The sequence below is a fragment of the Micropterus dolomieu genome, linkage group LG16 (genome assembly GCF_021292245.1).
Source record: "Micropterus dolomieu isolate WLL.071019.BEF.003 ecotype Adirondacks linkage group LG16, ASM2129224v1, whole genome shotgun sequence".
In the NCBI taxonomy this organism is placed as follows: Eukaryota; Metazoa; Chordata; class Actinopteri; order Centrarchiformes; family Centrarchidae; genus Micropterus; species Micropterus dolomieu.
Genome location: NC_060165.1, coordinates 7327283 through 7341737, shown reverse-complemented (window position 1 = coordinate 7341737; position 14455 = coordinate 7327283). Strand labels below are relative to the sequence as shown.

At 38.4% G+C, this 14455-nt stretch overlaps 1 protein-coding gene across 3 annotated transcripts in view; it reads left to right on the top strand.

Moving 5' to 3' along the window:
* zgc:165507 (uncharacterized protein LOC561188 homolog) overlaps positions 1-10390 on the top strand; it is a 53498-nt gene extending 43108 nt beyond the window's left edge. For all 3 annotated transcript variants that reach the window (XM_046072152.1, XM_046072154.1, XM_046072153.1), the window contains exons 3-5: positions 6318-6461; positions 7163-7966; positions 9135-10390. In XM_046072152.1, coding sequence (XP_045928108.1) covers positions 6318-6461; positions 7163-7966; positions 9135-9415 — 1229 coding nt within the window. In that variant the 3' untranslated portion in view covers positions 9416-10390. The remainder of the gene's footprint in view (positions 1-6317; positions 6462-7162; positions 7967-9134) is intronic.
* Positions 10391-14455: the final 4065 nt, after the last annotated feature.

The following is a 14455-nucleotide window of genomic DNA, read 5'->3' as shown; positions in this document are numbered from 1 at the left end:
TATGCACAAGCACCAGATGCACTGTATTTAGTGTTTGTTGCAGAACACTAATTTAAAACCACCTGTCCAGAGAAGGCTTTTAAAAAAAGATAAAATAGAAAATAAAAATAAAACAGGTATAAAAAATACTATTTAAATATACATAGAAAGGCTCATCTTTAATTATATGACACTGACACAGTGCTACAACTTGCTTTGTTTCTTGGATAAGGATCTTTTAAAGAGGCAGAATGTGTATTGATCAGGTCATTTTCTCCACCATATTGCTCTGCTCACTTGCTGTATTTCCCACTTTGGCTTCAGCCCGGCAGCCTAATGCTTGGCAGTGCCACGACTGCCATCTGTCTTCGCTGTAATCCTCCTGTCACTAGATCCACTGCTGCTGTCACCATCTGTACTGGTCAACAGCAGGAAATCTCATTCCCTTTGTTGTATAGTGCAGTGTCCACCAAGAAGAGTGAAAGAATTCAGTAAATGCTCAATTCAGACTTCTTGTTACTGTCAGTAGTCCATATGTTAATAGAGAGATGTTGCACAAGGTTAAGTCAAATATTGTGACTCATAATTTAAAGAATATTAATTTGTTAATTTGTATGTGTTGTATTATGGACACAATGTGTCAAAAATGGTCCAGGCCTGTCCAGGTGAACATCCTCTGTTGTAACATCACCTGCAGTAAAGCTCTGCTATGACACAGCACTACTAGCTATATTTGCTCTGTTCATCTGCTGATTTCTCACAGCAGGACTTTGCTAATTTTGCACTTTGCAGTTCTTCCTGTCTTGAAACTTGCCCGAATGAATGGAGCGGAACAGGTTGCCTTATGGGCCCTATTTTAACAATCTAAGCGCATGGCATGAAGCACATGGTGCAGTTGCGTTTACGGCGTAAGTCCAAATCCACTTTTGCTAGTATAAATGCAGAAAAAAGGGTGAGCGCGCCAGGCGCATGGTTCAGAAGGGTTGTACTATGTCTGTAAATTAGTCATGTGTGTAACATGCAATAAACCAATCAGACTGTCAAATTCTTTGATCATGAAGCCTAATGTTACTCTACGGTTCTATGGTTTATATGTGAAGTGTATGAACTACACTGCAGCCTCTGTTAACAGTGACAGACTGACAGATAGATCCATGTTATATATGCGTCTGTCCTCTATTAAAAGGTCTGTATCCTCACTGCGCTGCATTATTATAAACTATGATGAACTGGTCATGGGTCACATCTCTCTCTCTTCCATGGTTTATTTATTGTGTTGATGTATGATGATGTGATGCTGCGCTGTTTGCCGCTTTGCGCCAGGTATAAGGCCATATACAGTACTTTGGGGTGTTGATTATGCAAATGGTGATCTTACAGACATAGTTTATCAAACAGAGATGAGTTTATTTTTCAACTGTAAAATGTCTTAGTACATATTTTGGTAATGTTTTTTTAATAGCTATATTAAAGAATTTCAATATTAGACATGGTTTAGCCCTGTGAATATTAACTAACTTAAGGTTACTTCAACTAAAATCTCTGTTACTATAAGTAAAATGTATCGACCAACAAGAAAGTTTGCTCTCCGATTTCTTTGATTTAGTACCATAGTCTGTTTTTGGAGACAAAGTATTTCAACTGACCTCTGACCCCACTGAGAGAGCATTTACCATGAAATGTGTGTCAGCCACATGACAGTTGTTTTACCGTTCACCAGCCATTTCTTTAGCTTTAGCAATGACTATGTCATTATCATGTAGTGATGTCGACAACATGTGCGGTTACTAAGCAGCTCTTGTTACTCATTCATTCATATTGATTGCACTCATCAGCAATTCATTAAACATCTGCTCTCTTGTTCTGCCTCTTACGCTGATGAAGCAATCACTGTTTGAATGCTAAATTCCTTTTTTAATTCCCCACTGGTGCGTGTGTGTGTGTGTGTGCGTGCGCGAGCGCGCGTGCGTTGGTGTTTACACTGCTCGGTCATTACTGTGAAGCTGCCTGATAATGAGCAACAGCCTCAGACACCTTGAAATATTAATCCAAATTGCAGAGGGGACCTTTTACTTATCACTAATGTCCAGTGAAGACCTTGTGTTTATGGCAATCTTTTACAAACTGAACCTAAAAAAAGTTTGTTTTTAGCTTGGCGGACAGATTTTCATAGGCAAAAGATGTCGGATTGGAGTGTGTTATCTTTCAGTTTTAAAGATGACATGAAAATCATCCAAACAGAGATGTAATATTTTCACTCAACAAACAGAGTTGAATACAAAATACATACATAAGTTTTAATCGTTTAGAATCGTATCTTTGATTTCTGTTTTTAGCCATGCTAGCATACAGTAACTATGGATGGCAATGTTGGTTGGTTGGTCAACCCACCACTTTGGTCCAAACTGAAAATCCACAACTGTTGGATGGATTGCCATGAGATTCATTGTCCCGAGAGAATGAAACTTACTGACTGACTGGTGATCCCCTGACTTTTCCTCTAGCACAGCCAGCAGGTCAAAGTTAACACTTGACCAAATACCTGCAACACTAACTATATTTTCAACAGCCACAGTTGTATTTAGTGATAAATAGCAAATGTTAGCGAGCTTACACTGAACATGGGAAACACTAGGGGCCTTTCCGTAACTGCTTGCTCCTCCCTCTCCCTACCTACTTCCAGTCTGTTTCATGCTAGCAAGTTTTTTAATATCATTAGTTTGACTGCTTTGGGATATTTACAGCAGAGGTTTCGTTGATGGTATTTTATAGAATAACAATTCAGTAAATCTAAAAATATGGATAAATGAATCACTAATGACTATAATCAAACTGCTCAGTTAAGATTTGACTTGTTTCTACAGGACAGCTTTAGGAAGCCAGACAATATTTTGCATCCTTGTAAGTGCATCAACTAATGGAACAAACGGTTTGACAGAGCTAAAATGTCATGCTCCTAACTTACTATGATCTATGAGATTTTAAACAAACCCAAAGAATCTGTATACTCTACATAGAGATAAAAAAGACAGCACTAATTTAGTTTCTCTATCTTGCCTATGGGGCTAAAAAAACAGGCTTGGGTACTATTCACTTTTTCAGTGCAATCCTTCACAGCATTACATCAGATAGCTATGAAGTGGTCCCTCATCCTCTCAGCACAGCAAGCGTCGCTCTGTGATGACGTGTTTAAGCTGCAGTCTGTGTTGGATCAGTGTCGCTAATCCAGACAAAGACAGACTTGACCTTGGGGAGGAGCAGCGTGAAAACAGTGCACACCTGAGTTACATTTATTGTCTGTCATAAAGACTGATAGAAGACTGGATGCCAAATATACAGTATTGCAAACATGATCACCTGTTAAGGAAGCAAAAGTAGCTTTTGTTTCAGGGACGCACATGAAGGATTTCCTTTATATTTTCATATAAGGAAAACCATTTTTTTCCATAGATGTCTATGTAGAATATCAGGTGTCATTAATTCATTTTTATTTCCACCCTGATCAAAACTGAAAGGTCAAAACCAGTTTAAGCCATTATGCTCGACTAAATCAAGGCTTTTAGCGGAATTTTTATTTGCTCTACGTAAGAGCCCCTTAAGAATGTTCACTTGAACTTAAAAAAGCATTTTCGACTATAAGAGCATCCTGAGGTCTCCTTGGATTTAATGCCTTTGAAACTGATTGAGCACATCTGCAGTCTTTTAATGTGCATGTTTGATTGGATAACCCAAAGAGCATGCTGTTTGTATGGGGACTATTTCTAAAGTAGAAAGTCATTCAGATAGAAAATGTTGTGTCAATGAGTTCTGTGAAATGTCGAGTGTAATGGAGAGATTGTTCCCGGGAAAAAACTATTAAAGTTGCTATAATATTTTTATATTAACACATGATTAAATGACTGCATGTAATGTGAAAGCTTTCATTTGTACTTACAAACCCATAGAGAATTATCACACAAATCTGCACACTCGCCGCTCTCATTAGCATCATTTTGGAAACTGCCCACTGCAACCACAGTCTGAACTGAGCAACATTAGCAAGGAAAGGGCTTTGCTTATGCAGCCCTCAGTGGTGGTAATATTCTCCACCCAGATATATCTTGCCAGTCTGCGATATCACTAGCCCACTTTTTGCCCACCATGTTAATGTCATCCATTTTGATGCTGCTTACTGTTACACAGCTCTAAACTTTACCTCAAAGCCTCATGTCAACCTGAAAATTTGGATAAAGTTTCAGCACATAAATAAATCGGGTTTAGGCTGGCTCAACTTCCATTATGTCCCTGCAAATATCTGTGTAATGGGTCGGGATCCAGACACACAGTAACTTCAGAAAACCATGTCTGTGTCCTCTTGTAGCAGAGAAGCTTTTTAAAAGTTGTTTGCTTCCATTTCTGTGGACTTTATCCTATTTGAAGTGTGATGGATAGCCGGCACCCTCACATCATATGCTGTACCAGCCTCTTTGCTTCAGCTCACATTAAAGGGTCATGGAAAAAACTGTTAGACACATTTCTATATGTGTCATTACCCTTTGGGATGTAGGTGGTTATATTTAGTGTGGGGTTTTGTCCACTGTGTAATGAAGTCCACGCTCTGCCTGGCCAGAAGATGATAAGCCTTTTTCAAGGGAGGTAATGTGCAGGCTCAGGGGCTTCCTCATCTTGGCCAATTCGGGCCCCGCCAAGCCCCCGAGAATACTGATCACTGCTGTGGATGCAAATGAGGGGAACTATCCTCAAGGTCGAAAAAAGATTCATGCAGAGCAAATTAAGTCAGATGACTCTTCGCCCGTTGTGACTTTTTAAATTGCACTACAGAAATACGATACATCATCTGGCTGGTAATGAGAGCATTATTTAAAAAAATATACATCTTTCATTACTTCTCTCTCTCCCTATTCGATTGACACCTCCTGTACTTAAAATTCAGCAAAAGGATGGGGGACAGTGTCAATTATAAGATGCACAGACTCCTAAAAAGGGCTTTAAGCATCCACATTATTCATAGGATGTTATGTACCAAGAGATATTAAACAGATCAAATGTTCATATACCTTAAGTGGAAAAATGTAAACAATAGAAAAAAATTCAGCAAACCGAGTCATAATTAAAAAATTATGAACATAGTGAGCATACTAGGAATAAAACCTTACTTACCCCAGTAACGGATGACTCACCTTATCAGAAGACCGAACAACGTTTACAGTGATAACTGAGAATACAGATGTTGAGTCATTAGTATTGAGGAAACTTCAGCCTCATCATTATGCTCTTTCTGTCCATGTATTCTGTGGCAGGTTTTAATATGGGCAGTACCGAAGTAGTAGTCACAACAAACGCCTGTAGTTATCATCCCTAGTCATTCTAACATTTCAATCAAACAATTATTGTATATTAACTATGGATCAAACTGTCATGTCAAAGAAGGCAATCATAGTGGTTAATCCACAGAGGGTTATCAACTGACTCTGTAGTTCCTGTTAGCTTAAAAAAGCATTGTAGCGACTTTCAGCTCATGGTTTTGGTTTTCCTGCCTGTAATTTTTATTGTTCTGGTTCAATTTCACCACTCTCATCAACTTTGTTTCCAGCAGCAGCAGACAGCGATTTTTTTTACCCACAGTACGCAACTAAGCAGCACATTGACAAAGTTAGCAAATAGCTGGTGTAGCATTTTGCTGCTAAAGGGACAGATATTATTACCCTCAGGGGTTGCTGGAGACCAATCCAGAGCTAAAAGTAGAGTGAAAATAGGAGAGAATCATCAGGTAGACACAAACCTGTCTCCAAATGAATACTAATGTTGGTCTGTGCTGCTAGATGTGTAGATTGATAACTTGCTAGATGTGTAGTTTAAGAACTGTTTGTAAAAATGTTCGCCATATTAACTATACAAGGTGATACAAGGTGCAGAGATTCTGGAATTTGATGATCAAATAGCTTTTAAACAAACCCCTGCTCCACCAGATGATCAAAACCATATTTCCGACACTTTATGCAGATGAACAATATTACTTGATGCACCTTTTCCAATACAGACATAGTAATTTAAAAAAAACATTATACTGAATAGAAAATGAAACTCTTATATGGTCTTCTAAATATTTTCTCATCCTTCACAATGTCAGTTAATTCTATTAAATTGATTTGACAGGATGCAATGGGAGTGCCGTGTTTAAAAATTGAAACAGCCCAGTTGCTGCTATTAATAGAAGTTGTGCTCCCACTGGTGTACAGCATTAACCAGATTAAATCTATATGCACCCACTTGCAGTGATCCTGAATACTCTAAACATCCGACATGTGGGTTGATTGAATGTTTTCCGTTTGTTTCAGGTCCCATCAGCAGTATACTGGTCAACACATACGGCTGCAGGCCCATCGTCATGATGGGGGGCTGCTTTTGTGCCACTGGCATGATCTTAGCTTCCTTCTGCAACAGCGTGGTGCAGCTTTACATCTGCATAGGAGTTGTTGGTGGTAAGTTCATCTAATCCACTTAAGTCCATTTGAGTTAATTTGATTAGCCTCTACTTTTAGGTAGCAGGTTAAAAATAACTGTATTAGGAAGAACATTTGTTTTGTTAAAATCTAATTTGGTTCTTGACTTAATCTACCTCCAGCAAAATCATTTTTCAATAAATACCCACATGTAAAGAGCAAAATGATAGTTGTGTCTTTACAGGCCATACTAAGGGCAGCTTTGAATTTTGAACTAATTAAAAAAACAATATCAACAATAGTACTTAATGGAGCATTTGAAAGGAGGGATGTGCAAAAAACCTGTGGTGACATTATTGGGAAATGTACATAGAAAATAGATAATAGAAGAAAATACTTTATTTTTGTAACAACTCTTTGCATTACAAGTTACAATTTTTATACATTCAACTGTAACATCAAATCATTATTTTAGTTTAATAACATTAGTTAATTGGAGTTAAAAATTACTAGCTAGCTAAAACAGAAAAAATATCCTGACACTAAAGCATCACTCATGTTGCTAGCTTGTTGCCCAGAGACACTTGACACAAAGTATTACTTTTAAATTGGTTTCATATTTAGGTGATTAATAACTAAAATAGATCCTTTTTATAAGTGTTCTTTAGCACTGGTACATAAACAGTTGTAGCATGACTGTAGTCTAATGTCTAATGTACATCTGTCATCTTTCCGCATAGGACTTGGTCTAGCCTTCAACCTGCAGCCAGCGCTGACAATGATAGGCAGATACTTCTATAAAAAGCGTCCCATTGCTAACGGCCTGGCGATGGCAGGCAGTCCGGTGTTTCTCAGCACTTTGGCTCCTCTCAACCAGTACCTATTCAACCAGTTCGGCTGGAGAGGCAGCTTCCTCATCCTAGGTGGCCTGCTATTGAACTGCTGTGTGGCTGGTTCCCTCATGAGGCCTTTGGGACCACCACCCAGCAAGATCAAGAAGGACGAAGAGTTAGCCGCCATTGCCACCACAACGAAAGAGAAGGTCACTGCCTGGCAAACAGTCAACAAGTACCTGGACTTGACACTCTTCAAGCATCGTGGTTTCCTCATCTATCTGTCAGGCAATGTAATCATGTTCCTGGGCTTCTTTGCGCCTATTGTCTTCCTTGCAGCCTACGCTAAGGACATGGGTGTGGATGAGTACTCGGCTGCCTTCCTGCTCTCAATTCTGGCTTTTGTTGACATGTTTGCCAGGCCTTCCATGGGGCTACTGGCCAATTCACGCTGGGTCCGGCCCAGGATCCAGTACTTCTTTAGCTTTGCTGTGCTGTACAATGGAGTGTGCCACATCCTCTGCCCACTGGTGGAAAGCTACACTGGTCTGGTTGTGTATGCAATGTTCTTCGGCTTTGCATTTGGCATGGTCAGCTCAGTGCTGTTTGAAACACTGATGGACCTGGTTGGGCCTCAGAGGTTCTCCAGTGCTGTGGGACTCACCACCATTGTGGAGTGCTGTCCGGTCCTCATTGGTCCACCTCTAGCAGGTATGATCTTTCTGTCTGAGAACATTATATTCACTTTACTGCCTTCACTTTAAAGTGTGTAAAAAATGTTCTGGCTATTAGTGAGACTGCAGGTCAAAGTGACCCTAATCCGATTTTTTTGCTCATATGGGACTCAGATCTGATCTTTTTATAACAGTGTGAACAGTCCAAGTCACATGAAATGTGATCTTTTCCAGTTTGGATTTGGGCCACTTTCATATGTGGTCCAAATCGGATACAGATCAAATCTTTTTAAATGCGACCTGAGTCTGAACACTCAGATCGGAATTGATGCGGCCTTGACTTTACTCTAGAGCAGCTGTCACAGCGGTGCTGCGTTTAGCGTCGTGTTATGCTTCTGTGCATGCGGGTCACTTTCAGGACATGGAGAGTACACACTGGAGTCTGATATGGGCCACATTAAAGTAAAAACGTGAACTGTCAAACAAAAAAATCTGATCTGGGAAAAAAAATTAAGCATTAAGGTCTGCAGTCTGAACGTAGCCTTAGTTACAACATTGTTAAAGCCCCTTCTCACCAGAAAGGTGCAGTGGTTTTAGAAGCTTGGTAGTGACTATTCACAGTAGTTAGCTAGCATATTCCTGCTAACTGCAAACATGGTAACCAGCTGGGAATATGCCAATGCTCGTCAGCCCGAGATAGCTTGGTTGCTAATGCAATAAAATACAGGACACAATGTTCACACAGATTATTATAAAACCTTTTTTGGATCACTGACTTTTGTCTCATAACTGGCTTCAAACCATGCTGTTTTTATGGAAGATATTTATATTATTTATACTATATATACTAGATATTTTTACTCTGGCAGAGGGGGTTATATAAGTGGAGTAATGCAACAAATATAATAGCTATCTTCTCTTGTTTTGGAATATACGGGTCTCCGCACCCTCAAAGGTCACCAAAGTTGACACACAAGATTTACTTGTATGTCCTTCGCCCCTGTGAGCCAATCAACTGATTGTGGCGATAACATTAAAACATTTCTGATTTCACATTGAAATGTTGTCATTTTTAAATGTGGGTATGACCAGGCCATTACTGACATTTATACATGTTTTCTGTAAATTATATAAATTCTACTTGGCAATACTTTCAAATTCTATAAATGATAGTTAACATTTAAAAACTTTGTGCTATCTTGCAGGAAAACTGGTCGATGTCACAAAAAACTACAAATACATGTATTTTTGCTGCGGAGCTGTCGTGATTTTGGCAAGTATTTGGCTCTTCATTGGAAACTTCATTAACTACAGACTCTTGGAGCGCGAGCGCAAGTGTGCAGAGATGTACAAACGGACTGAGACGGAAGATCCAGACCAAGTTCAGGATCAGAAGGAGGCCGATGGGAAAGCCCAGACGTCGGAGGAGGTGGTTGAAAAAAGTCAAAAGGATGGCGAACCTATGCAGCGAGAAACCAACATCTAGATCCTTGTGCTCTGCCAACAGCTAACCCTCATCTCCACGACAACCTCGCAACACCCTCCACTATGATCAAACTGAGCACCAAGCCAAGAGGTGCCTCTCGGTGTTCCACCAGGCTCTATTTTGGGTCCTCTGCACTTCTCTGAAACTAACTGCCAAAGCAAAAACTATGTTGTAGGAGGCTCAAGAGTATCAGCTGACTATAACAGAAATATTTACCATAAAGAAAAGTGTAAGATACTATTATGCATGTGAAGAGGAAAAAAGTAAGAAAATTTAGTGGAAAACAGTGTAGTAATAACTATATTTTGTTTTTTTGCTACGTTCACCTCATATCGGATTTACTGTAAATACAAGACTGCAGCTGACGGAAAAGAACATTGAAGGCAGACCCCTAGTGGCAGTTAAAATCAGGATGTGGGATTATAGTCAGTGGTATGTAGGAACTCCAAAAATTATGTCAACTGAGAGTTAACATAGCGAATCCACAGATGTTGACAGAAAATGTGTTAAATTCACAGACAATCAGCTCTGCTTAAGAAAAGAATTATCTGCTGCAGTTTGTGTATGGTTGATTTTGGTTATGTTTGTTTGTTTCAACAAGTTAAAATATTTAAATCTGTAACAACTAGCGTCATTCTGTTCTTCCTACTGTGTCTTCCGATGTGACGTGAATGCAGCATCAGCGTGTTGCCACTGTTCCAACAGCACCAGCAAACTGAATTCATGTTCAAAATTAAATCTGTCTTCACAACACAAATGAACAAGAGGAATAAATAAATAAATTTCTTTCTTTGAGTGAAATATTACTGGTTTGATGCTAAAAAATCAGCCAGTGTCTTGGGAGTCAGAGTCTTGGTGAAGTTTTGAGCAGGACTCATCCCTAACTGTGCGTTCACACCATGAGTAACTTGGTTTATGCGTTGCTCATTTTTACAGATTGTGGACAGTTGTAGGCTCTCAATGGACCAACTGTAAGATCAGACACGCTACAATTGGAGGGGCTTATTTGTTACAACATAAAACTAACAGATAAAACTTTTTCAGAAATTATCATTGGATCATAATGATGAATACACCCATTCCCCAAGCTCCAAAACTCAACGTTGTGGAGAAATGGGCAGCTCTAAAAGACTGGAATCAACTGCTCCTATTTTATGCTAATGTCCGTGAAATCATACCAATAGGGGAAAAAAATAGGAGCTGACTTCTGGCTTGATGGTGGCACCTGTTGAGCCTAAAAAGTTTGAGTCTGATTTTCCCTGGTTTGTCTGCTCTGTAGGAAGCAAAAACTCCTGAAGACTTGTTGATGGCGTTACTCGCAGTGTGAATGCAGCGTTAGCAATCCCAGTGCACTGGAAATGGTTGATCCATCTAATCAATTATATGTGTCAAGCAAGAACGCAAAATCCTAATTGCACTGGTTGTAATATGACAATTGGGTGCCGTATAATTCCCACTTCCATAAATAAAGAACAGATGTATTGACAGCTGGTGACACTGGTGAACATGTACTATGCTACCCACCTGAGCACTGTAATGTTGTAGTATTAGTAGTAAAACCTGCACAAATGTCCCACTTTAATACTTTCAATCAAGTCATAAAATGCTTTCTGCAAGTCCTCCAGTGTTCCATATTACACTCATATACAGTATGCTGCTCTGAGAGAAATGGCCATAATTCACTCCAAACATCTTTACAAAACTGCTGCAATTCAATGAATTGAAATATGGTTGAATGTAATTTCCTCTGTGGGCCTTAATACGGTATTAATGACCAAAAACCATCTGCATAATAACATTTTTTCTACAGATAAAGCCCATGCGCAATATCATCCCTCAGATTTTAATGCAGATGTACAGGGAAATGTATTTCTTGTGGTCAGTGTGACAGTCCATTCTGTGATACATTGCCTTATATGTAATGTAATGAATGCAGTGGAGTTGTACAGTGAATACTTATATGAAGCTGACAAACCTTGGTGTTAAATGTGACCCACTTAATTTTGAAGTTAAAAACTCACAAATCAGTATAATCTGCTCCATGTCTCCTAATATGTCTGTGAAATGTTAAAGCTATAAGATTAAGTACTAGTGTTCTGTATAGTCTCTCCACTAACTCACTAACAGCATTCATACCAGTTTGTTAGAACATCTGAAGGAATACTACTGATACTACTACTAACTAATGAATGTTAATCAAGTTTACTTGTATTTTCAGTTGTATTGTGTACAAAAAACTGTGCTAGATGAAGACATCACGTAACAATTTAAATGTTGCTGTAAATGTTAATATTGTTCAATATTCTATCCATTCCATGTGTTCACTTTTGTAAATGTCATCCTGCTGTGCTGTTGATCAGTTTCTCAATCTCATTGGTCTCAAACGCTGACCAAATGGTGTCCTGTTTCAGATGTCCTAACAAAGCTAAACAGGTTTTAATAAGAAAGCAACCATGAACAAAAAGCAATGTTATTGTCCAACACATGCTGTGAATAGTGGAATGTGTATTCAGAATCATCAAAATGAATTTCCAGCTGTGTAGCAGTGGTTCTCAGCCATGTTCTGTCTTCACCAAAAACAAACACTACGTTACTGTGAAACCCTCTCTGGTTTAAATCAGAGGAATTAGCTGCCGTTGTGTTTGGATGGTTAAATTCTGAGGGTATAAGTGTAACATTATTGAGAATATCTGCTATGCCGTTTATTGTACATCACATAATTTTGAAAGATTTGCACACTTCTGTTCCCTAGCTTAACAAAGCATCTGACATATTTGAGCTTGCTTCTAGACCTGGACTTGGTCTTACACCTCAGCAACATGTGGACAAAGCCAGTTTGACATAACTTTACACACACATTGTATGTTGAGCTTAGCTCGCCTGAGAGTTTGTCTGTTAGCTTAGCTATTCAGATTCTGTCTCCCATAAAGCAGTTAGTTCATTAGCATTTCATGTCGATATTAGACTGCAGTTTTACATTGCCATGTCTGTACCTTCCTTATAGCTCTTATAATGAATGACATGAATACCTTATGAATGTCAACTTCTCATGCTTGCTCTTAATTAGTGGAAAGAGGGACTACTTTCATTCACTGAAAACAGACATCACTAAGGTCATTGTACGTGCTGACTCCCAATGAGGGCGATAGACTGCTATACAATCCCTTTCTACCAAATAACACTGCCCCCTGCTGGTTTCAAACCACATAGACCAAAAGCAAGCCAAGCGTCCCTTTCAACAGGAGAACACACTCATGCTCAAGTACTTTTTTTGTAATGCCCAAACAAGGTTTCGGTTTCAAGGGTAATTTAAGTGAATTTCAACTTTTCCCCCTTTTTTATCCATCCATGAGTTTATCTGTATAATCACTAAAAAGAAAAAGAGCTGGTTGTTCCTTGTAGTTTTAAAATTCTGAGAAGGTAATATCACTTGCTTCGTACATGCTATATTAACTGTGTGATAAGGGCTCACAAGTAGATGTCCCTAACATTGTTCTCTGCTAACAGGGTGGCTACTGAAAACATATAGTAAATAACAGATGCTTGAAATGTTATGGTATTCTACTAAAATGCAAGACCATGATGTTATTTGTTAAAATGTAAGCATGTATTTTGATCAGTAATCTATGAACAAGAGGAAATGAGTTATAATGTTTTATTTCAAATGGAGATAATTGATTGAATTCAACATGCACCGTTAGCCTTATCAATTATATTGCTTGGCATCTCATGTTTTGTGTTTCTTTCTTTTTTTTGTGTACAGTATATTATAAGTTTGCTTTAAATTTAGCTGATAGATTATATTGAAAATTAATATTAAATACTTTCACCCCTCTTGTATTACTTCTGTAAAGGTGCATAATTGTGCGTGTTTAAGTGTTCAGTTTAGGCAAAGAGCTGGCTGAAAATGGTTTTAATAACTGCTGCATGTCTTGTGTTTTCCCCTGATGTGTGGAATTAATATGCAGAATGTAAAGGCTTTAAAGTTGGGAAGAGACTGAAAGAGATGTCACTTAGTTTCTATCGGATTACATGCAGTTGTGTCCCTAAAACGTGGCAGAATGTGGCAACATTTCAGTTTTTAGGGTTGAATTGGAAAGCATTAGCTGGTAGAAATGACAGCATATTGGAGTTTCAACCATGAAGCAGAAATTGGGTGAATAAATCATTACAGTCATGCCATGGAGTGGAGCTTAGTGGAGTGTGGTGTCTTGCCACAAGCAACAATGAATTAATATTTAGTTACTGTTTGTTTTGACTCTTGAGTTATGTGCTCGGGACCTGGATGCACTTTGATGAAATTGAGTCTTTTTATTTATATCAGAATTTAAAGTTTATATTGAAATCACGATTTTCACATTCAGAATTCCATTTTGACAACCCTGATTTTTAGAAAAGCAAATCTCTTCCCACTAAGCCAATGGGACCATTTTGGCTTCCATTAAGTGTTTTATAACTTAACAAGATTCCAATATGCAGAACTAAATCTTGCAACTTCTAAAACAGTTTTTTCTTTTCTTTTTCATTTTGATGTGGTAAGAAGATCAGCATGTGTTGGTGTTGATTGTATACAAGGTAGTATGCTACTGGGAGGCTGAAGGACTCTGGCTGTTAAGCTAACTGTGCCTTATTGTGCTATACTGACCATTATAAACAGATTTTGTGTGAAAACGGTTAAAAAAGTTGTATTGCATTTCTCAAACCATGATATTTAATGTTCGATTTCTGTCCTTGGGTCTACTGTTTGTAAGTTTACAAATCATTGGAGTCTTTCATTTTATGTAAATAATATTTTTTTTTTTAATTTTTAATCACTTTTGTGGCTGTTTATCCTAAATTCACTCCTGTCTGCGTCTTTGCACCATGCTAACACAACCATAATCTAAATATTTATAAAAAAAATTTGTCTTTGACAATATTTGCGATATTTTGTGTTTATAGGGCTTTTTACGCAAAAGAAATTTAAATATATCTGTATCTGTGTATGAATGCATTTGAGGACAGTGTTCACATGTTTGGACCTCAGTACTGTAGATTGTC